This window comes from Hydra vulgaris, chromosome 04 (genome assembly GCF_038396675.1).
Source record: "Hydra vulgaris chromosome 04, alternate assembly HydraT2T_AEP".
NCBI lineage: Eukaryota > Metazoa > Cnidaria > Hydrozoa > Anthoathecata > Hydridae > Hydra > Hydra vulgaris.
In genome coordinates, this window is record NC_088923.1 from 35,845,001 (window position 1) to 35,868,493 (window position 23,493).

General features: G+C 26.8%; 2 protein-coding genes across 2 annotated transcripts in view; both read right to left on the bottom strand.

The window, feature by feature from the left end:
• LOC101238321 (MFS-type transporter SLC18B1) overlaps positions 1-23,493 on the bottom strand; it is a 90,816-nt gene that overhangs the window by 28,409 nt on the left and 38,914 nt on the right. The window contains exons 3-13 of the mRNA XM_065796192.1: positions 19,620-19,715; positions 6,574-6,647; positions 5,297-5,444; positions 5,135-5,203; positions 4,442-4,532; positions 4,088-4,183; positions 1,343-1,419; positions 861-959; positions 691-788; positions 523-618; positions 250-324 (exon numbers count right to left, since the gene is read on the bottom strand). Coding sequence (XP_065652264.1) covers positions 250-324; positions 523-618; positions 691-788; positions 861-959; positions 1,343-1,419; positions 4,088-4,183; positions 4,442-4,532; positions 5,135-5,203; positions 5,297-5,444; positions 6,574-6,647; positions 19,620-19,715 — 1,019 coding nt within the window. The remainder of the gene's footprint in view (positions 1-249; positions 325-522; positions 619-690; positions 789-860; positions 960-1,342; positions 1,420-4,087; positions 4,184-4,441; positions 4,533-5,134; positions 5,204-5,296; positions 5,445-6,573; positions 6,648-19,619; positions 19,716-23,493) is intronic.
• LOC136078922 (uncharacterized) lies at positions 7,304-10,145 on the bottom strand. The gene is made up of 4 exons (XM_065794731.1): positions 9,909-10,145; positions 9,557-9,800; positions 9,161-9,338; positions 7,304-9,070 (listed from the first exon to the last, which is right to left on the bottom strand). Exons 1-4 carry the CDS (start codon positions 10,143-10,145, stop codon positions 8,953-8,955), a joined length of 777 nt encoding a protein of 258 aa, XP_065650803.1. The 3' UTR covers positions 7,304-8,952.

Genomic DNA, 23,493 nt, shown 5'->3' on the forward strand with positions numbered 1-23,493 from the left:
AAGTTGTGAAACAGGCCATAGAGTAAAATTCATTTTTTTATAATATATAAAACTAAATTTAAAAAATATAAATATTGAAAAAAATATAAAAAGTAAATAAAAATTAAAAATCAAAATAGGTTATTAGCATTTTAAATAATGTTTATAAGTTTATTATTTAAGTTTAACTTTGTGAATGAAACACACTGTGTATTAGAAATTAACAAAAAACAAATTAAGCAAATAATATGAAATAATTATCTTATCTACCCAATGCTGAAACAGCTGTTGAATATCCCTGATATTACTGTTTTTGTTCCCATTGTTTCAGGCAATCCAGCCTTACTGAAATTAACATTTTATTTATCATATTTAACATATTATTTACAACAACAAAAAAAAACACATTTTAAAAACTGGTTATTGTGTTTAGCAAATTATTTACAATTAAAAAAGCAAACATATTTAACAGCATAGTGGCATTTATCATAAAATGTTAAATGCAAATATGCTGTTATCCCAGTACAAAAAATAATTAATTACCTTCCTGCTCGATGCATATTAGATAAAATAGGTACAAGGAAGCAAGATACACCCAATCCCAATGCTCCAACTGCAATCAATAAAATATACAGCTTCCTATAAAGGCAAATATATCAAAACCAAAACTAAGAACTGTAAATTATAAATATTCTTTATAGCAACAACCACCTTGGAATAAATGACGACAACAAAGGAGAGGGACCAAGAAGCAAGTATAATGTACCAACGAAAAAAGCACCACTAATTATCACATTTCGCCCATTAAGCTATAAAAAAAAATGTTAGTTCATTGTACATGAATATCATTTATATCTTTTTACACAACATAAAAAAGAAACCTTTTTATCAGTTAAATATCCAACGCATGGTGCGGACAAAGCATAAAATAAAGCCGGTAGCAAAAAAATCAACCCAATTTTTTGCAGAGAAATGTTTTTCTAAACAAAGTTTGATTCAAAAATATTATAGTAGTTATATATATTAATAACAATTTAAATAATCTATCAGTAAATACCAAGACAGTCAAAACTTAAAAATGACAATCAAAAGTAGCATTTTAATTTATTCTTTATATCAAATATATTTATTAAAACTTACATATTCTAAAAAAAGTCTCTTATATGCAATAATGTTCAAAAATGAAAATAAAATAAAAACTACTTTTTTATTCTAATAAATAAAGAAAATAAAAAATAAACTACAAAAATAAAAACTAAACTATATTTTTATTCTCGTAAATATTTTTTTATTAATGAATTTATAAAGAAAACATCAATAACAAAAAAATTATCTAAATTTATAAACAGAATCAAAAACTAACATTTAAAGATGTGACTTGCAATGTGATTGTTGGATCAAGGAAAGCAATTACCATAGAACCAAATATACGTGTAATAGCTAAAGAAAAAATTATAAAACAATAATTTGTAAAAAAAATTTTATACATTATATATTTGAGGAGCAAACATGCAAATAGTGTTTCGTTACAAAAATAAAAAAAATAATCTATGATAGTAAATAGTTTTGCTTTTATAAATTTCATAATATAACACAGAAATTTTCATTCATAACATGTTTTCTTCAATATATCTAAATGAAATAAAATCGAGGTAAAATGCAAACTCTGTTTTGTCCCAAACTAATTTCATTCAAAAAAATATTTGTCCATCTAGCCAATCAAAACAATTTCATGTTTTAATTTTGAGGTTATGTTGTTTTTATTGTTGTCATTTGTAGCACATTGTAGTGGTGTTTGATAATTTTGTTATGGTGGTGATTTCTTAACATTTAATTGAAAAAATAATTAGTGATGTCGGATCATAAGAAAGATAAAGTTCTTGTGGGTGATGCAAATGTGGGACCAGGAAAAGAAAAGTAACAAGTGGAAAAAGAGCTGAAGATAAAAAAAAGATATAAAGCTCTCCAGGCTCAAACACCTATGAACCTTTCAACCACAATTCATCAAACAATCATTTTTCATGTTATAAAATAACACCATCATTTGTTAAGAACATAAGGGATAATTTTTATAAAGAGGCAAATAAACAGAGACAAGATAACATGATTGCCAATATGTTAGAAATTTCAAGTACCAATAAAAAAAGCCGGCCAAGACCCACAGCCCAAAAACAAAAGAAAGGAGGTTCACATAATTTCAAAGTAAAATTTTTTCTAAAATCTAACCAGTTATCATGCTTGCATGTTTGTAAAAACCTATTCCTTATGTAATGAAAATAGGTCGTACGAGATTGCAAAATATTAAGAAGAAAACAAGTGTTAAAAATCCTATAGAAGACAAACAAGGTGGAGACAGAACAAAAGTCTATTGAAAAGAAAGACAGAACATAAGTCTATTGAAACAAAAAACTTTTGTGAGAGCATTCATAAATCAACTGTGGGATATGGAAAGCTATAATAATAAGAACAAATTGGGGAGAATTTATTTGCGATGTGATCTTAGTATCAAAAAATTAGGCACTCTATACAATGAAACCTGTAAAAATAATAAGAAGGTCCATTTTGCAATATTCAGAAGAATTGTGAATGAATTTAATATAGGCTTTAAGTCTCCAGCTTCTGATGTGTGCAGGTACTGTACTTTTTGAACATACAAATAAAAAATTTTGTAAAAGACTCCAGTGAACTTAGTAATTATATCATTAAAAAAAGAATTCACAAGAAACGAGCTAATGCGTTTTATACACTTTTGAAAGCAGACGTACTAACTGCTTTACATTTTTGTTTCGATATGCAGCCAATCCAGCCCTTGCCAATAGCTTCTGTTCAAGAGGCATTTATTAATGACAAATAAATTTTTATATTTTATGTATTACTGATCTTAGCTGTACTAAGCCATTAATCTATACCTGGACAAAAGAACAAGCAGGGTAAAGCAGTCAGGAGGCATCATCAGCCCTACTGCATTTTCTAAAGAATATCGATTTTCAATCAAAAGAGTTACTACGCTTTTTTTGTGACAGATGTGTTTGTCAAAACAAAAATAATATTGTGTTGAGAGCAGCAATAGGTTTTCTTCAGATTCGGCCCAATAATTATACAAGTATAAATGAGATACAGTTTTATTTTCCCGCTCGTGGTCATAGTTTTTTACGGGCAGATAGAAATTTTGGTAAGGTGGAAAAAAGCTAAGAAAATGTGAAATTATTTTATCTAAAGATGAGTATTATGACATTTACTCAGAAGTAGGTGAAGTGAGAAAATGTAACATTGACTGGGATTTAAAAGACACAAAATCACTGCAGAAATACTATAAGGATCTACCCATGATAAGTGATGAAAAAAAGCATCTGTATTATCAAGAAAAAGAAAAATAACCAAAACTCGATCAAAGTTAGAGCAATGCAAAAAATTTTCTTTGAATCAGATGCTGAAAAGTTTCTTTCACTAACTAAACGAAGTGTTAATAACAGATATTTGAAAAACTAGAGAAAGTGCCTTTAAGCCATTTTATCACTGCGGAGAAAAAAAAGATGTCAAAAAACTTTTGAGCATCATGATTGGGAATGAATGGCAAGACTTGGAAGATAAACGTTTTGATTTTTATAAACACATTCTTGGCCTACCAAATCACCTGAACAAAAACTGGAAGAAGAACTGTGTGATTGCTTAGAACAGAAAATATCTATTAGAATATGAAACTTTTTTAAAAGGAAAAATAAAATGTTTTTCGAAATGATTTACAATTTTCAATTTTAGTGTTCATTTTCATTAATATCAAAATTTGTCCATGAAAGTTACATACAAAAAATGTTATGTCCTACAGATCCATGCAAGATGAGTTTTGTCCGACTTGATAAATGCTATTGGATTACTATAGCAATACACAAGAAGTTTATTTAAAAAGAAATACTAATACTATTTAGTAAGGTACAAGTTAGTAATAAGTTTTTTTCTATTTTACCACACATTTGATCTAGTGGACAAAACACTATTTGCAAGTTTGCTCCTCATTTATATTACATTGCATTTATATATTCAAATTATATTAAAATATCAAATAATATACTATATTATCTGATGAAAATATAACAACTTAAAAAGATACCTAAAATAAGTATACCAGGAACAAATATGGTTTGAAACAAAGATCCAGTCTCAAACTTTTTTTCTCTCTCTTTATCATAGGATTGATCTTGGTAAGCTATACCATATAAAAAAACCAGCAACATAAATCTTTTAAGTAAACATAAATTAAAATAAAATAAGTTTAAGTTCTATTTTCATTCTAAAAAAAAAATAAAACAAAACTGCATTTAGTGGATAATACCCACAAAAAAAAAAATTAAAATAATACCTTTCAAAAAGTAATATTACTGTAACCCACCTTCTCCCCCCCCCCCATCCTCCCTTAAAAAAAAAAAACTTTTGCTTTAAGTATCCAAAAAAATTAAAATAGTACCACTTTCAGAAGGTAATACCCAAAACACCACAAACACAACAACTAGCACCATTGAGCCAGTAACAAGAAAAGGTAATTTGAAGCCGCCATACTAGCAAAAAATGTAAATACAAGAAAACAACATTAAGAATGACTACAATCTATTTTTAAAATCACCTCCCCCAATACTATTTGATGCAGAAGCTAAAAATGTTGAGTGTGACACAGAAGCAAAAATATATGTATACAGTAGTTATTTATATTTAAGTAATGAAACAATATAATGATTTGTAATTAGTTCTCCACCCTGCTAAAAATTTCTGCCCTGTGCAACCACACCTTTTGCACACCGATTGCTACAGCTTTACATTAAAGTCTCTAATAGATTGCATATTTAGTAGATAAAAATTTTTATTATTAATTTAAATTTTTGTCCATATAATCTATGTTCCTTGACTATCAATTTATCAAACTTACTTGCTAAAAATAACAATCATTTTTAAAAATAAGGAAACAAAAATAGTAAAAAACTTATGCAATAAACCTAGAAAAAAAGCTTTCGCATGCCATAGGACACACTATTAATAAAGTATTGTGCATGGTTAAGATAACACGTCATTGATTTTTTTCATACAATTATGTAAAATATAGCACACACTAGCCATTTTCTTGCTGGGAAGGCTTGTCATATAAAAAAATATAAGCATTAATCACCTGATATAAAAAGCCACCAAGAGGTGGCCCTGTCATAAATCCAAGACCAGTAAAAAGCTCTAAAACACCCTAAAGTAAATAAAAATTAACATTAAAAGTATAACCATATGAATAAAAAATTCCATATATATAATATATAATGAAGTATATCAAAGTGCTCACAAACACAGTAGACATGTTTTCTGGGAAAGTGTGACTAAGAATAGAAATAGCTGCTGTAGAAGAAGCTGCATTTCCAACAGCAGTAAAAGATCGAACAATAAAACAAAACGATTCAAAAGTCATACGATCATCAATGTCACCTAAAAAACTTTAAAGAAAAATGTTGAATGTTTTTTTTATGCTGATTGTTTTTTTTAATTTTAAATGCTTTTTTGTAGAGATTTAAAAACTAAAGTAGAATCCTTATTTTCAAATGTTTGACACCAGGGGTAAACTTTTAAATTATTTTCAAATTTTTCAAAAATATAAAAAGCAATTCTTCATACTGCAATTAGTTTATTTATGTTCATAGACTCTTCAATAGTTTTTAAAACAATTGTGTCAACTCATACATACAGTTCAACCAGAGAAAAATTATACAGATCAACCAGAGAAAAATGCTAACCAGCATTTCATCTGGCTAGATTAGATCAATCAACAAATATACTAGATATGCAGTATTCAACATAATAATTTGGTGGTTTTCAGAACATATAAATTTCATAAAATTTAAAATTAGATTATTAAGTATTTAGTAGTTTTGTAGTTTGAGGCAATTGCAGTACCACATCATCTCAATTGCAGTGGCATATCAAAGGAAGCATCTACAAGCTTATTTAGTTTACTAGTATATTTTCGCCATTTTCTGCATACAAAAATTCTATTTGTTACTACACTTTTTTTGTAAACTTGACAAAACTCCTCCCTTAATAATTCAATGGAATTCAAACGGGATATTGGCAAGTTTGTCCAAAACACAGATTATCAGGCATACATTTCTCCATCAAACATTTTCTTTTTTCTTTCAACATTTCCAGTGTGTGTAAACTAATTAAATTATTTTCAAACCAACACAAACTCTAAGATTTCATGACAAATGAATTAAAATCAAAAAACACAAACCACTTCAGATGTTAAAAAACTTTGTGGGTTGGTTTATAGTAATGACAAAAATTTTTAGAAGTTCTTAAAAAGTTGATGTTTCACCTTTTTACTACTTTTAAAAATTTCTATAAGTAATTAATGTTTCTTAATTGAAGTTAAAAAGCTAAAAATTGGGAAGTTGCATAAATCATTTTATTTACAATTAAATACTCTTGATGTATTATTTTGCTTAGGTAGATTTAAAATTTTAAATAGAATAAAGTAAAAATTCAGTAAAAAAATAAGTTTTATAACCAATTGATTAAAAAAAAACTTGTAGAACTTATTTTAAATAACTGAAAAATATTAAATACCCAAACAGAATTTCTGTTGTTCCTTCTACAAAACAACCAGCAGTTAGTAAAAACTTAACACCAATCAATGGCATCTAAATTGTTAGTTGAAAAACTAATCATATAACTAAATAATTTTATTAGTTTATAAAATATATATAATAACAATAACAATTATTATATATGGACATTAACTTTTTCAAATTTAGGTTGGCATTGTTATTACACATTTTACAAACTTTAAGTTTTAAAATGTGAACTTAAATCATTTTTTTCAATATTGAAAGTCCTTCAAATATATATATATATATATATATATATATATTAGGGTGGTTTTTTTTTAAATGGAAAAAATTTTTTTTTTATTTAAATCGCACAACCTCTTATTTGGTGAGGTCTGATATAAAAAGTATATAGTCAGTCTTCTCCGTTTGAAATTTGCCGCCAGCGCACGAAAAAGTGCTGGCCGGACAGTCATAATTTGTCTGGCGTGCGCGATTTCAAAAAATATTATATTATAATTAGATTATAATTTATTTACAATTAGAAGTTGCCCCTCATGCAAATCTGCATGAGGGGCAACTTCTATTCACATTTGGAGGTGCTATCCATTAATTCACTCGAAAACTTGTACTTTGTAATTAATTTTACCAATTTAGTTTACAGATCTTTTTTATTGTGAAAACATCAAATGTTTCCCAATAAAAAAGTATTAATTTTTTATTTTTCTTATTAAAACAAAATTAAATTTGAAAAAATATTATTCTTAATTAAGAACCTCTATATATTTTGAGAATACTTTAATTAAAAAGTAGCATTGAATTTTTTTTTTTAGATATCACCATCTGAGTTTTCATTTTCTCCTATCTCCGAATTGCTACCATCTCCATCAATTGGGACTGAAAGCGATTGGTTTATTGAACTAGAAATATGTTTATCAATCTTTAATTTTCGACGAGTTTCAAGATATATATTTAGTGCTCGTTTTTTTATTGCCTCTCTCTCAATCTCTGTCCATAACTTATCGTTACAATTTTCGACGAGTTTCAAGATATATATTTAGTGCTTGTTTTTTTATTGCCTCTCTCTCAATCTCTGTCCATAACTTATTGTTACAGCCAATGCACATTAACATAGTCATTGTGTCATGCTAGAGCTTTGATCTTCTGTCATATAATATAGGCCTCAATATGCTAAACATGCACTCCACTGCAGAATTTGAACCAGCAATTGAAGGCACCACCTCAGCAATAAGTGAAAAATTAAAGAATTCTTTTTTTTTTAATCTCAAAATATACATCTAAACTTTTGAAGCGCATTTTTCTTTTCCTTCGGAAATATCATTAGCAAATTGACATTTTACAAAAAATCTAAATCTTTTCCATTCATTTATAACTTTTGACTTGTCGAATCCAGTATAAATAAGGGGTACTTTAAAATGATTATACAGGTAATCAATCATGTCATTGCCATAAGTTAGGCTTTCATTAATTACCCAGTTTCTTAGGTTCATCCAAACCATGTTTGCAAATACAGGAACGTTAAAACATTTAAATCGAGTCTTCAAAGTTTCTAGCAATATAGAAGTAACTCTTTTTTTTTTGTTGGAGGCTTCCTCCACTGATGACATGGTTAGAAAGTAGTTATTCAAGAAAAGTAAAATTTTCTTGAATAACTACTATTTGCTCACGGTTAGCGGGTAATTTAAGCATATGACCATACTTATAGATATAAGAAATAAGATTATTTAGTTCTATTGCATCAATTTTAAAGCGAGCTAAATAACTGTCTAACAACTCGTCCGGCTTTCCTGCGCTTTCTAAAAGGTCGCCTAATTCCATTAGAGTTCGATCCAGTAAGAGTTTGACATCAAAAGCTAGCAGGCCATCTTCAAAAACTTTAGAGAGAGGAGAAACCTTTACAAAGCACTCTATAAGATTTAAGTTGTTTTAAAATCCCTTTTATTTTATTTTTGGTTTCTTTTTTACCCTTTTTAGATGACATATTATTTTCAAGTGCCATGATAACAGCTGGCCACATATTTATGAGGCTGGAAATAGATGTTCGACTGTGCGGTATAAACATTGTACCTTTCAACTTTGGAAAGGCATAATAACTTATATTAACCACTTCAGCTGCTTTTGTAATTTCGCTTTTTACAACTCCTGAAGACTTGCATAGGGAAAAAATGTTTTCATAAAGCCTATCCACATCTTTAAAAGACGATTCAAAGAATGCATCTTTAACTGCTAATTCTACTAGATGGTTGATGCAATGTATTGGTACCAACCAAGGACGATCACCATCTCTGCAAAGTTTTTTGTGAAGACCATCTTTGTGGCCAGTGTTAACAATAGCACCATCGGCTGTGCAACTAATCAATTTTTCACAAAATGTGGCTCATGGTAAAGGCCCGTCTTCGTCAAATATGCTGTCAATGCCAAGTTTCAAAGAAGCAATATCTGTTCCCCCATAATCATTACAGTCTATCAAATGTGCAAACATCGTTACTGGTGACCTAAAAAGTAAAAATATTTTTTTTAAAGCTTTTAAACATTATTTTAAAATGGACTTGTTCAAAAATAAAAGTTATATTTAGAATAAATACCCTTTCAATGTAGTTTTGAGCAGTACCAGTTCCTTATCTACTCCTGTCTTGCGAGCTTGCCAACCATCCGATAGTATTGAGTAAAAATGACTTTGATTTAAAATCAAGTTGCTTTTTTCGAGAACTGCTGAGTAAATAGAACTGATAAATTTCTTTGCAGCTCGACCATCGCTAGTCCCTAAATTATTCCAGATCGGAATTATTACCATTTTAGATGAGATAACTCTTTCAAATTTATTTTTATTATTTATTAAATTACTGAGACAAAAAGAATTTCATAATTGCCAAAAACTTTATACATACATAATATTATCATCAATAACAATTTACAAAAAAAAAATACAAATTTTCATTAGCATAAATTAGTTACGAACATACTTGATATTAATGGTATACCGTTTTCTTTTTGGATTTCTACAAGTACTGAAAAGCAATTGAGGCTTATTGTACGATTGACAGCCAATTTATATGCTGTATTAATAAGCTTTTGATATGCATCATGACTGGCTTTCTCTATGTTAGAGGAAATAGAAGTTTGTGCAGGAACATTTTGTACATTTTTAATAAGATCTTCTTTCGGCTTTCGTTTTTCAATTTCTGCCGCGTTCTGGTGTGTTTTGCTTGCAAGATGGCGTTGAATCTACAAAAGAAAATAAGAAATTATTGCTAAGCAGAAACTTTAACATGTATTTAAGGATTATTAAAGCCTAGGGTAAATGTGATAATAGTAAAAGCATGTGAATTATACTGTATGTTTAGTTATAAAGTTGGTTCCATTTGTAAAATTATCAGAAGAAAGTTTTGTCGCTCCTCTTATTTCGCGTGGTTTCATAGATCTACTTGAGCGATTAGCACAAATTTTACACCAAATGAAATTAATGTAATCGATTCCATCTTCATTAACAATTTTCCAGCCAAAAATATCTTTGAAATCCCACTTATTAAATACGCTTAGCTTAATCTTTGTATTTCCTTTTGCTGCCATTTTATTTTTTCTCTTTTTAAAGCGTGTTTATACATTACAGTGTTCTCTTTTTCTTTATAGTTAACATGTGTTAGTAAAATCCTCTGATTGGTTTAAAGGAATGTCAAAAATATCTTTTATTACGTTAAATACTAAAATTCCATCATGGAAAACGCTATAAGATGACATTGCACTAATAATTTTAATAGTTCTACTTAGCAAAAACTTATGCAAAAAAAATATTTTTCGTAAATAAATCATACGTAAATAAATCATAAAAGTATTTGACAAAGAAAAGATTTGTTGCAATATAAAAACACGCCTGAAAATTATTATCGAGCGCTAAAAAAAGCGCTAACCAAAGTATTGGCTAATAATAAGCGCTAATAATAAGCGCTAACCAAAGTATAGTTGAAATTTTTTTGCAAACTGAAAATGGGAAGTGGTCCCCCAAACCCTATTTTGGAACCCTAAATTAACCAAAACTTGTCTAACACCTTAATTTTGTAATTCTATTTTTATTTCATACAAAATACTGCTATAAATTGATCTAAAAAAAAATAATATAAAGTACTAGAATGTTACAACAGATAGTTCAAAGAAGACTAGAAAGTACAACCAAATTTAGATTTACCCCCTCAGCATTATTTACCAAAAATCGCTCCTAAATGCATGTTTTGATTTTACCATTGAAAAATGTCGGGAAAATAGGGGGCAGGAGTATCATATAATTATATATATTAAATTTCTATTATATTCTTTCTATTATAGTAAAAAAGTATAAAAATATTACTTAAGAAGATGGCTGCTTCAGAGAAAGCAACACGCTCAACTACAAATGTTTGGCTAGTTGGACATATTCTTTCAACAATAGATAGGTCGAGTCAGTTGCCAACAAGTGGTGTTGCCCTATGTAGAGTTTTTTATGAAATGATAATCAAAAAGTCAACTCTTTCAATATCTTGCAACACAGTTGCAGATGAAGTTTAAAGCTAGTATTCCAACTATAGCAAAGCCTCATGTAGTTGCTAAACTAAAGAGTATTCACAAGCAGCATCTCCAAGTGTCTAAGCACAGAAGTAGAAAATCTGCTACTCAACATAGCTATCAAGAAAAATTCAATGCCAAGATAAATACACTTTTTGATATTGTCCATGGTGAATGGGATTGTCTCATCAAAAGAAATGAAGATAAACAATTTCTGATAGACCAGAAAGGTCCCCGAAAGATGTTAATGGCATCAGAAGACTTAATGCATAAGAAAGTAGTTGTAAAATACAGAAAACGTAAGCTTGAAGAAAAAAGACGCTTTGAACAACATAAAGAAAGTAAGATTATATCTACAGATACATTAATGGATTGCAATTCAGATTACTCTTTGGATGAAAATTCTGACTGCAATATGTCCAAACGTTGTATTCTTGACAACCAACTCTTTCATACAGTATTAGACCGAACAAAAATAACACCACGACAAGCAATGGTGGTTGTCACACCAGCCCTAGCTGCAATCGGTATTGATGTAAATAAACTAACATTTTCACGTTCCACTCTAATGGAAGCTCGAACTACATCCTGTGAATCTCTTGCAATAGCAGTAAGAAAAAATTTTTAACCCATGGTTCCACTAGTTGCTCATTTTGATGGTAAAATGTTGTCAAATGTTTTTAGAACCAGACGTGAATGTCTGCCAATTGTTGTATCTGGCTTGGATATTAAGAAATTATTAGGGATCCCTGAGATACCTGCTGGTACTGGAGCTCTAATGGGACAAAAGGTAGTTAAGTTCATTCATGAATGGCCTGGCATTGAGGAGCATCTTGCAGGTCTTTGCTTTGACACAACAGCAAGTAATACAGGAAGTCATAATGGGGCAATAACTGTCATACAGAAGTCAATGAATCGAAGAGTTTTGTTTTTAGCCTGTCAACATCATATTCTTGAAATCTGTGCAAGTGCAGTGTTTGATGCATTTTTTGTTTCAAAAGGGCCAAACATTGAACTTTTTGGTAGAGTGAAGTCCCAGTGGGAGCTAATAGAAAAATCAAAGTTTGAACCACTTGAAAGTGATGAAATCGGAGCTGGATGCCTTACAAAGTTTGAAAAAGAGTGGCTTGCATCTCGAAAATCCAATGTGGTGGAAAATTTGAAAAATACTTAAAGAAAATGCAACCACATGATGGTTATAAAGAATTCGGAAGACTAGCTCTTCTCCTTTTGGGAGAAAACAATGATACAACAACTATTTTCATTCCCGGGGCTTATCATCGTGCAATGGTATCATGGATGGCTAAAGGTAAATACTGTTTAAAAATTTTTGGTTAAATATTACAGAGAAAGAAACTGGGATTTTAATAAGAATATGTCTCTTCATAACCACAACAAATGCATGTTTCTGGTTTTCAGCACCTCTCACAACAGAAGCACCAATAAATGATCTCCTTCTTTTAAAAGTAATTGAGAACTATTGTCAAGTTGACAGCAAAGTTGCAAATATTGCAAAAAATAAAATTAAACTTCAGTATTTAAGTGGTATTTAACTTTGGTATTTAAGTGAAGATCTAGCTGCTCTCCCATTATTCAGTGATAAAATTTCTGTTAAAGAGAAAATGGATATTGTAAATGCCTTACAAAAAGAACCATTACCAGGTGACAATAGAAGAACTTGCTCCAAACAAGATTAATACATTCTCTTAACTTTCAATAGCTAACTTTGTTACACGACGCTCAATATATATATATATATATATATATATATATATATATATATATATATATATATATATATATATATATATATATATATATATATATATATATATATATATATACATATATATATATATATATATATATATATATATATATATATATATATATATATATTTGTTTTGTTTGGCTCTCTTAATCCACCAAAAGAATTCTTTACATCGTTTCCTAAAACTTGGGCTAATCGTGATGACTACAAGTCTGCTTGTAAGATAGTTCGTGCCATGAAAGTGGTTAATGACTGTGCAGAACAGGAAGTTAAATTAGCCACTAACTTTAATGAAGTTTTGACAAAAAATGACAATCAACTTCATCTTTTCTACCAAGTAGTTGAGTATCATAGAAAACATTTTTGAACTGAAGCTACAAAGAAACATTTAAGCCATAATCATTCCAAATAGCAACAATTTAATCTTTTCAAATATGCATATATATATATATATATGTATATACAGGGCTTGTCATGAAGAAAATCGTCAAGCGTGTTATATCGCGCTCGTAAAATTAGAATATGTTTTCATCGGGCGTGATTATGTGCGCTCGAGATAACGTCGGCGAGCGCGATTATGAAAATTGCTAAAGGCGATACTCATAAAAAGCTTTTTCTTTTTTATATCTTTTTTTATTTGTTACATAATTTTTTCGTCAAAAAATGTTTGAATTAGTATCACACTTATGAAACTACATCAACGAAAGAGATTTTTATACTTCCAAACTTCTTGTATATTGTCAGATTTTATTTTTAACTATTTATGTTATAAAAAAATAATATCAAACAAAAACGCAACTTCTTATTGATTTAGTATTGAAGTATAATTTAGTGACTTAGTTTTGCTTCGTTGTTTTGATATATGTATTTTAAAATGTTACTTTGTAAACTTAATTAACGGTTAATGATTTTTATATTTCTTGATATTTTTTATTCAAATTAATTATTTAAATTTTTTTTAATTTCTTTTTTAAATTACGTTTTTTTATCTTAAAATAATAACACAAGAATAATTTGAAATAATAGTAAATAAGAATAATAACTTTTCATTTAATAAATATTGACATCATTACTTAGTTTTCTTTTCGAATGTCCTTAATTGTGAACATTCTAAACAACAGAATCGTTTTAAATTTGAGTTAAAATAAATAATAGTTAATAAAAAATCTATACTATGAACAAAAACTAATTTTAAAAATTACTCTATTATTAATATTTATTTTTATCATAAACGATGTGTGGAATATTACAAACAATAAATCAAATAAATTTTACTTGATATTTTCACAAGATTAAAAATACTCCGCAGTTTTAATTTTCTTACAATGGTTTTCTAATTTTCTATTCTTATTTTATTTGCGCATTTTTTTATTCACATTGTGTTTCCACGTGCACATTCCATTATTGAAATCAGTGACGATTAACGACTTTAAACTGCTCATTCATTCATTACGTTAGTGCAAAAGAGAACGACGTTGTGCTTTATATTTTATATCAGTTGTTTGATAACAGAATATCTTTAACAAAAAATCTTTTTAAAAAAATTTATATATATATATATATATGAAATAATATATATATGTAATAATATATATAATATATATATATATATATATATATATATATATATATATATATATATATATAAATATGTATATATTTTTTCTAACTATGTTTACAATGCAATTTCAGACCTTGTCAAGAAGAGAAAGAGCATCATTAGAAGAACCAGCCCAAATATGACAAAAGTATTCTATACAAGAATGAATAAGAGATTTGTAGAGGTAAAGAATGAGATCAGGAGAGAGAAAATATTAAGCAGGATAAGAAGAAGCAGCCTTAGCAGATGCTAACTTAGCAATCGATTGTATATATGGTTTCCATGAAAGATCAGTAGTAAATGATAATTCAAGATGTAAAGAGGAGGACTCAGTGAGAGGGTTGTCATTCATTAATATAGGAATGTCGACAGTATTGCAAATAAAGAAATATATATATATATATATATATATATATATATATATATATATATATATATATATATATATATATATATATATATATATATATATATATATATATATATATATATATATATATATATATATATACACAGTGGGTGCAAAAGTATCCGACACAAAGGAAAAACTTTATTTAATTAAAGACCATTCAACAAAATAACATAAACAAACACTATTCTAATGTAATTTTAGATGGGAAATACAAATATCATATCAAAACAACAATATCATTAAATGTTGACTTGATAATTGCAATTTTGTAAAAGTTAAGGTTCAAAAAGTATCCAACATATTGTAAAAAAAGAATTTGATTCGCCAATAATTTGTCATCCGTTATGTTTGAGGGAATATTCTAGAATCAGAAAACGTTGGAACATTCTAGAATGCAAAAGAACATCAATAAAATTTTTCTAACTGCAGTCATTCATTACCTGACATCTTCATTGAAAGGTGGCCTAAATTTTATGCTCTTCAACAATGCCTAAAACTGCAGAATTGTCTGAATCAACTAGAAAATCAACTATTCAGCTGCACAGAGATGGTATGGGATATAGAAAAATTTCATCTGTGTTAAATATCCCAATTTTGACAGTTGGTGATAGTGTTCGGAGGTAGAAATCCTTCCATCTTTCGACTAGTCTGCCTTGTTCAGGGCGTCCTACAAAAATATCTGACCGTACAGCAAGGAATTTAGTTCGAAAAGTACAGAATAATCCTCATCTGACTCGCTCTGAACTGCAAAAGGACTTGCAATCTTCTGGGACAAATGTTTGCAAGAATACAATTAGGTCAGTTCTTTGAAAGAGAAGATTCCACTCTCGTTCACCAAGAAAAACTCCTCTCTTGAAGGAAATTCACGTAAAGAAACGCCAGAACTTTGCTGAAGAGCACTTAAGTAAACCTTCAAGCTTTTGGGATAAAATATTATGGTCAGATGAGACTAAAATAGAGTTGTTTGGTCGGAGCTGTGTCAGTCGTGTTTGGAGACAGAAGAACTCTGCATTTCACCCAAAGAATACCGTCCCAACAGTGAAGTTTGGAGGTGTCAGTATAATGTTTTGGGGTTGTTTCTCTTCTGCAGGCCCTAGGGAATTGGAAATCATAGAAGGAAGAATGAACTCCGAAATGTATTGGGGCATTCTTGAGAGATGTCTCGTGAAGTCAGTCAAAAAATTGAACTTTCCTCGAGGTTGGATATTCCAACAAGACAATGACCCTAAGCACACAGCTAGGGCAACTCGTGCATAGTTTCAGGAAAGGGAAATTAACTTATTGGAATGGCCAAGCCAATCACCTGACCTCAATCCAATTGAAAATCTGTGGCGGGTATTGAAGTTGAGGGAACAGGAGAGAGATCCAAGAAATCTTATCCAGTTGAAAGAAAAATGCAAGGAAGAGTGGGCTAAAATTTCTATTAGCATATGTGCTAATCTTGAGAACAAGTATTCCAATAGTTTAGAAGCAGTTTTGGCTGCTAAAGGTCACATGGCGAAGTATTGAGTAAATTTTTTACAATGTGTTGGATACTTTTTGAACCTTAACTTTTACAAAATTGCAATTATCAAGTCAACATTTAATGATATTGTTGTTTTGATATGATGTTTGTATTTCCCATGTAAAATTACATTAGAATAGTGTTTGTTTATGTTATTTTGTTGAGTGGTCTTTAATTAAATAAAGTTTTTCCTTTGTGTCAGATACTTTTTGCACCCAGTGTGTGTATATATATATTTATATATATATATATATATATATATATATATATATATATATATATATATATATATATATATATATATATATATAAATATATACATATATACATATATACATGTATACATATATACATATATACATATATACATATATACATATATACATATATACATATATACATATATACATATATACATATATACATATATACATATATACATATATATATATATATATATATATATATATATATATATATATATATATATATATATATATTAAGAATATATATATCTTCTATAGTAAATTTAGATAAGCATTTGCTCATTAGTTTTGCTAATCTTTATAACATACAGCATTTTCAGAAAAAGAAGAAAAAAATGAAGAATAATGAAAGAAAAGATTGCTGCCCCATCCCAAACCCTCAGACAATGTAGCAGCACTCTGGTGCAAGTCAGGCTATTTGTCAGTTGATGTATGTAATGAAGCCCCAGGCAGCAAGCTATTTCAGTGTGACGTCAGAGTGCTCATCTAAATAAGCAATTTAAGTTACATATATACATGTAGCAGATACCTATATATATATATGTATATATATGTGTATATATATATATATATATATATATATATATATATATATATATATATATATATATATATATATATATATATATATATATATATATATATATATATACAGCTACAAAAAAAAAAATACAATAAAAAAAAATAATTTTTTTTGCTGCAATAAATGTTCTTTATTTAATCATTTTTTTTTTTTTTTGGATAAATAAAAATGAGTACAACTAAATAAAATAATGTAAAAAAGTTTATGTTACATTTGAGTTAAATTTCAATTTGAAATCTATCATTATAAAATTAGCAAAAAGTTAAAATGACTAAGATTTCCAAAGTCCAAATTCTAAAACTATTTATACTATTTTGTGCAAAAATTAATTCTAATAATTTTTACAAAAAAATTTGAGTATAAAATAAAGTTTAAAAGTTTTTGTTTATTTTTGTTCATATTGATGGTTTTGTAAAACTCTTTGTAAACAATAAAAATTTTTTGTAAACAATTTAACTGTATGCAATATATTTCAATGTTAAATTCATTAAATATTTCCATCAATATCCTGATAAATAGAACTAATTACGAACATATACAAACTCCATAATAGTAGTTTATTTATTTACAAATTATACAAATATAAATTAGTAAGAAGATGTTATTTATAACATCTTCAACATTTATAACATCTATATACAGATCTTGTTTTAAAGTGTTACACGTAGAGCGATTTATGCCTTTAGCAATTTTACATAAGCAGTAAGCGATTTCGTTTATTTACATAACATTACATAATATTATTTATATAATATACATAATTAACATATTATTTACATATTTCGTTTATTTACATAAGCAGTAAGCAACTTTTTATAACTTTTTAACTTTTAAATTATTCAATAAGCAGTAAGATAAAAGAAGTAAATAATTCAAAAAAAAAAGTCATATTAACTTTTGAATGACATTTATGTAAAAATATTTCTTAAAAAAGTTTGGATGGCAATTATGTTTAATATAAGCGCTATTTACTAATGAAAAAAACTAAAATAAAATTAAAAGTTTATTTTTATTTTGTTTTTATTTTATTGTAATTATTGATTTTTTTAGCTTGAAGCAAAGATCATAAAAACATAATTTAATTCTGATAAAGAATATATGATTTCATTTAAAACTAATTTAATTAAAATATACAACTTTATTTTTATTAAAAAAATATATAATTCAATTTAGATTTTAAAAATATATAATTTAATTTTGATTTTAAAAATATGTTTAAGTTTATTAAAATTTAAGTTTTATGCTTGGGTTTAACTTAACTGTCAAATTTATTCAAAAATATTACTAAATATTATTTAATATTTAAATTTAATTTGTTCCTAAAAAAAATTTGTTTATTTTTATCCTAATTGTTTTTTTTGGTTTTCCTTCGTAAACATTTTGTACTCGCAATTAAATTTTAAATAAATGACTGCATCAACAATATGCACATAATGTAAGTTAAACTTTTTTTTTTATAACGCAAGTTAAATCGCAGCGATTATTGTTTAATAAACAATATATACAGCAATATGATTTTAATAATAAAATAATAAACTTTTAATAAATAAAGTAAATAAATTAATGTAATTTGTTACTCGCTATTTTTTTTTTAAATAAAAAATCATTTGTAGTTGCAAAGCCGCAATTAGAAATTTAAGAAATAATCATTTAAAAATTCAGAAATTTAACATATTTTAATTAATTTATGCAAATGCCAAGAAAAGAAAAAAATTTGGTAATATTAAACACTTTTAAAAATGCAATAATTTATTGTTATGGTATGTTGTATTTTGTAATGCTATATAATTGTAATGTCGTAAATGTTTTAATGCTATATACAGGCCTTGTTTTAAAAAAAAAACGCTTAATGCATTAGCTTGATGCAATATTTGACGTCATAAAATTCTCTTTATTTTTTTATTTTTTGAAGACATTTTTAAATTACTGCATTATTATTAATTACGGCAAAACAAGTTAAATGTTATTTAATGGCTTTTTTATTATAACTATAACGAAATGTTTCTTTTCTTTTCTTTTTTTTTTTAATTTAACAATTAAATTTAAAAAAAAAGAAAAGAAAAGAAACATTTAACTCGTTTTGCCGTAATTAATAATAATGCAGTAATTTAAAAAAGTTAATGTCTTCATAAAATAAAAAAATAAAGAGAATTTTATGACGTCAAATATTGCATCAAGCTAATGCATTAAGCGTTTTTTTTTCAAAACAAGGCCAGTATATAGCATTAAAACATTTACAACATTACAATTATATAGCATTACAAAATACAACATATCATAACAATATTTATAACATCTATACAGACAATGAGTAATTTTAATTTTTTCAATAATAATTTGTATACAAAACAAACAAGAAAAAAAGGACTTACATATTTTCCAATAAATGGGGAAAGTATAAAAACAACAAGAGGATATATTGTAAAAACAAGTCCAGATATTGTTAAAGAAACGTTTTTTTTGACACCCTGAAATAAAACCCATTTAGATGTAAATTTATTCAAAATAATAATAACTATAATAACAATAATAACAATAAAAGTAATTTTATAAATAGAAAATAAACTTTTTGGAGCTTTTTTAGTAAAATAGTTTTAACAAACTAAGTTTAACTTTCTGTTTTTTAATCAGTTTAAGATTTTTCAAGATTAATAAAAATCTGGGATTAAAACATGATACCCATGATGTGTTCTTTTAAAATCCAAACTTTGTTAGTCAAGCCTAAAACAAGACCTTACCTTCAACAATAAGTTCATCTACTAGAAAGGACTTTTATTTGTTTTTCTTTTTATTGTTATTTTTCCCCACCTTTTAAAAATGAAGACCACTGCACTACTGGGCTTTTAACAGTTAAGTCTAACTATTAATGCAGTAGTTAACTAATTAAGTTAAACTAAGCCTACCTGCTAATGCGGTAGAGGTGCAGTGGTAGAGCGCTTGCTTCATAAGTGAGAGGTTCCGAGTTCAATCCTCAACACATCCCTGGTAGTGCCACGCTCAACTTGTTTTCCACACAGCAGCTTTAGAGTTGAGAGAGAGTTATAACCATAATTAAGTAGCCTCCTTATCTGTGGTGGCTTACTCAGCCTTGGATTTTACATTTAAAAAAAATTTAAAAAAAGTACCTGATTTAAACAGGATAAAACATAAATTTGTAAAAAACAAATTTTTTTTGCTCTAACATTTTTTTAAAATTAATATTTCAATAGGGCACCTATTTGCTTTTGTCACGCAAACATTGAATAAATTAAAACTAAAGATTCTGGGATCGAAATGCAAACAAACTCAAAAATGTATAACAACAAAAATGCAAGTGCCTCAGCTTTTAATACAAACTCTCAGTAACATTTTGAATTCTTGTTAAATGTTTGTGAATTTTTAAGAGCTGATTGTAATAAAAACTTTCATTTTGATCAGTTAATTTAATTTTGACATTTTAAAGCCTGATAAAAGTTTATACTTTTATCAGTAGATAGTTTTCTTTGACAATGTGAATTTTAATTCAGTGAAATTTAATAAACAAATGAATTTAATGAATCTTAAAATGCTCAAGGGGGTATATTTTCCAAATATTAATAAATTTCCCCTAATTCTACATATTTACAAAGTTGTTGATGAATAAGTTTTAATACGTAATTTCAACTCTAAAAAATTGGATCAAAATGGTTTTTTAAATTTACTTTTTCTTTCGTATTAGTGATCATATAAGAATTTGACAAAGGAATTTTTATACACTTATAGAAAAATAAGTAAAAAAATGAAATTTGCGAAAAGGAATAAACAAAAAAAATTTGTAAAGACATAATTTTCCATTTCACAAAGATATTCAAGCACACAAGATTGTTGAAAGTTTACCATTTATGAAGCAACATAGACTAATTGTGATGTTAATGCCAATAATAAATCTAAAATTAATAATGCCAATTATTAATCCAAAAACCTTAAAATTAGTGTATAAACTAACTTTGTACCGAAAAAATACAATGAAAACTCTAAAAAATAAAAAATACTACTAAACATGCTTATTTACAAATACGTGAACGACTATGTATTCCATATATAGCATATCATGTACTAACATAGTTATGTGTATAGAATATAAATTTGTTCAACTTCTTTTTTGTCTGCTTTCTTCTTTTCTTTGCATTTTAATTTTTATTTTTATTCCATCGAAACTGTATATAAATTGAGGACATTTTTTTTTTTTTTAACATTTTGTTATTGAAGGAAGTATTTATATTTAAAAAATGTATATATATGTGTGTGTGTGTGTATGTATGTTTATATACATGTATACAAATTTTCCAATATTTATGGGACCCGTCTGATGTTAAAGGGTCTTGAGCAAAAAAAATTTTTATTCAAAAAATTTTTAAATGTAGTATTAATTTACTACATAGAACACATTTAGGGGGTGCCATCAGAAATTTTCAAAAAATGTTGTTTTTAGAACCACCCTAATGTATATGTGTATACATGTGTGTGTATGTGACATATGTATATATATATACATATATATATATATATATATATATATATATATATATATATATATATATATATATATATATAATATATATATATAATATATATATATAATAGATATATATTACATATATTATATATATATATTTATACATATGTATATATACATATAAATATATATGTGTGTGTATATATATATCTATATATATACATATATATATAAATATATATATATATATAATATCAGTAATGCATTGCGGTTTCTTGATGACGAGACATCCCATCTTCTGCAAGTTTCCCGCATTCTTTCTAAAATAATATTCAATACTCTACAGTATTGTTTTATATACTTTTTGCATAACACAATATTGTGAATTTATCATTTTATTATACTCTGTAAACAACTTTTATTATATACTACGTTAAGTTGTAATGATTAAAGAACAGAAAATTAAAAGAAAATAAATAAATAAATAAGGCATTCATCAAATAATCTAAACATTTGATTGAGTCATTTATTTTTAATTAAATCTAAATCCATATGTTTATTAAATCATTCAAAATGAACTCATGCTTTTTACAATTCATTTTTATTGCATTGCCTTTTCTTTTGTAAACTTTTCACACACCTAAAAGTAGTGCAATGTAAATAGTTTCTGTGAAAGCATGTTTTGAATTATAAATCCTTTTATAAACAAGAAAAAGTTTTTAAAAATTAATATACTACATAGATTCTTTAAACCAATAAAATCACATTTTCATGTTCATGCAAATAAAGGACTAAATGAAACAGAAAATCAACAATAAAATCAAGGCTATTTCCAGTACGAAAATCAACAATGTTGCATTTATATATTTATATCAGAACTAATAGAGAGTTTACAAATTTCTTTGTCATAATGTTTAAACATTTTATTTGCATGTTTGTTTTTGCATCTATGTATTTGCATCTATGTTAACATCTATTTTTTCTATCGCAGTAAAGATGGCTTGCGGACATGCTCTGCAATAATAACGGCCACTCTATTTTTGAGTTTTAATAAAATAATAAAATATATCATTAAAAGCTTAAATCTATTTAAATAACTTAATTGCTTGGTACTAGTTTGTTAATTTGAACCGCTTTATGACACTTGGAACTTACTTGCATCAATTTATTTGTTTGAAATAGCTTTGTAGTGAATTTTATTTTAAATATAGTTAGTATTTATGGACTACTTATCAGCATCATAAAACTAAACTCCCGATTGATTTGTTAGCATTATACCTATGTACATACATTAGTTAATAAATATATTTTTTATATATGTACAACCTAGCATGATTTATGTCAACAACAAAAGAACAAACTAATACTTAGAGTCTCTAAGCAAGCTGTTGCTGATATTCCATTCTAAATAGCATATTTTTTTGCTTTTGGGTCATTAATTTTTATTAATATATTCATCCTGGTATTTTTGTTCTAATAATTGTCTACCCAAACACAGAGAAAAAAAAATTCAGAGACAGAAGAAGCGTGTCTACAGACTTCTTGAAAAAAAATAAGTTTGACTTGTTAATGTTTATCTTTTTTCTTTGTTGTGCTAGCATGTATGCATTTGCATTTAATCATTATTATTGTTTTATGGTATTTAAATTAAAGTTTACATATCAATAATATTATTATATTGTTTAGCATTATACTATTCTGTTTGTATTTATTTAAAATTATTTCATGTCATATTTTATTATACATTTTAATATACCGTTTAGAAGTATTTA

What these genes read in the sequence shown, in the direction of transcription:
- LOC136078922 (XM_065794731.1), bottom strand. Translation starts at nt 10,145, where the DNA reads ATGGCAGCAAAAGGAAATACAAAGATTAAGCTAAGCGTATTTAATAAG. An exon ending in AGAAATCCAAAAAGAAAACG is followed by an intron (nt 9,339 to 9,556) that starts GTATACCATTAA and finishes GGAATAATTTAG; the next exon opens with GGACTAGCGATGGTCGAGCT. An exon ending in CTCAAAACTACATTGAAAGG is followed by an intron (nt 9,071 to 9,160) that starts GTATTTATTCTA and finishes TTTACTTTTTAG; the next exon opens with GTCACCAGTAACGATGTTTG.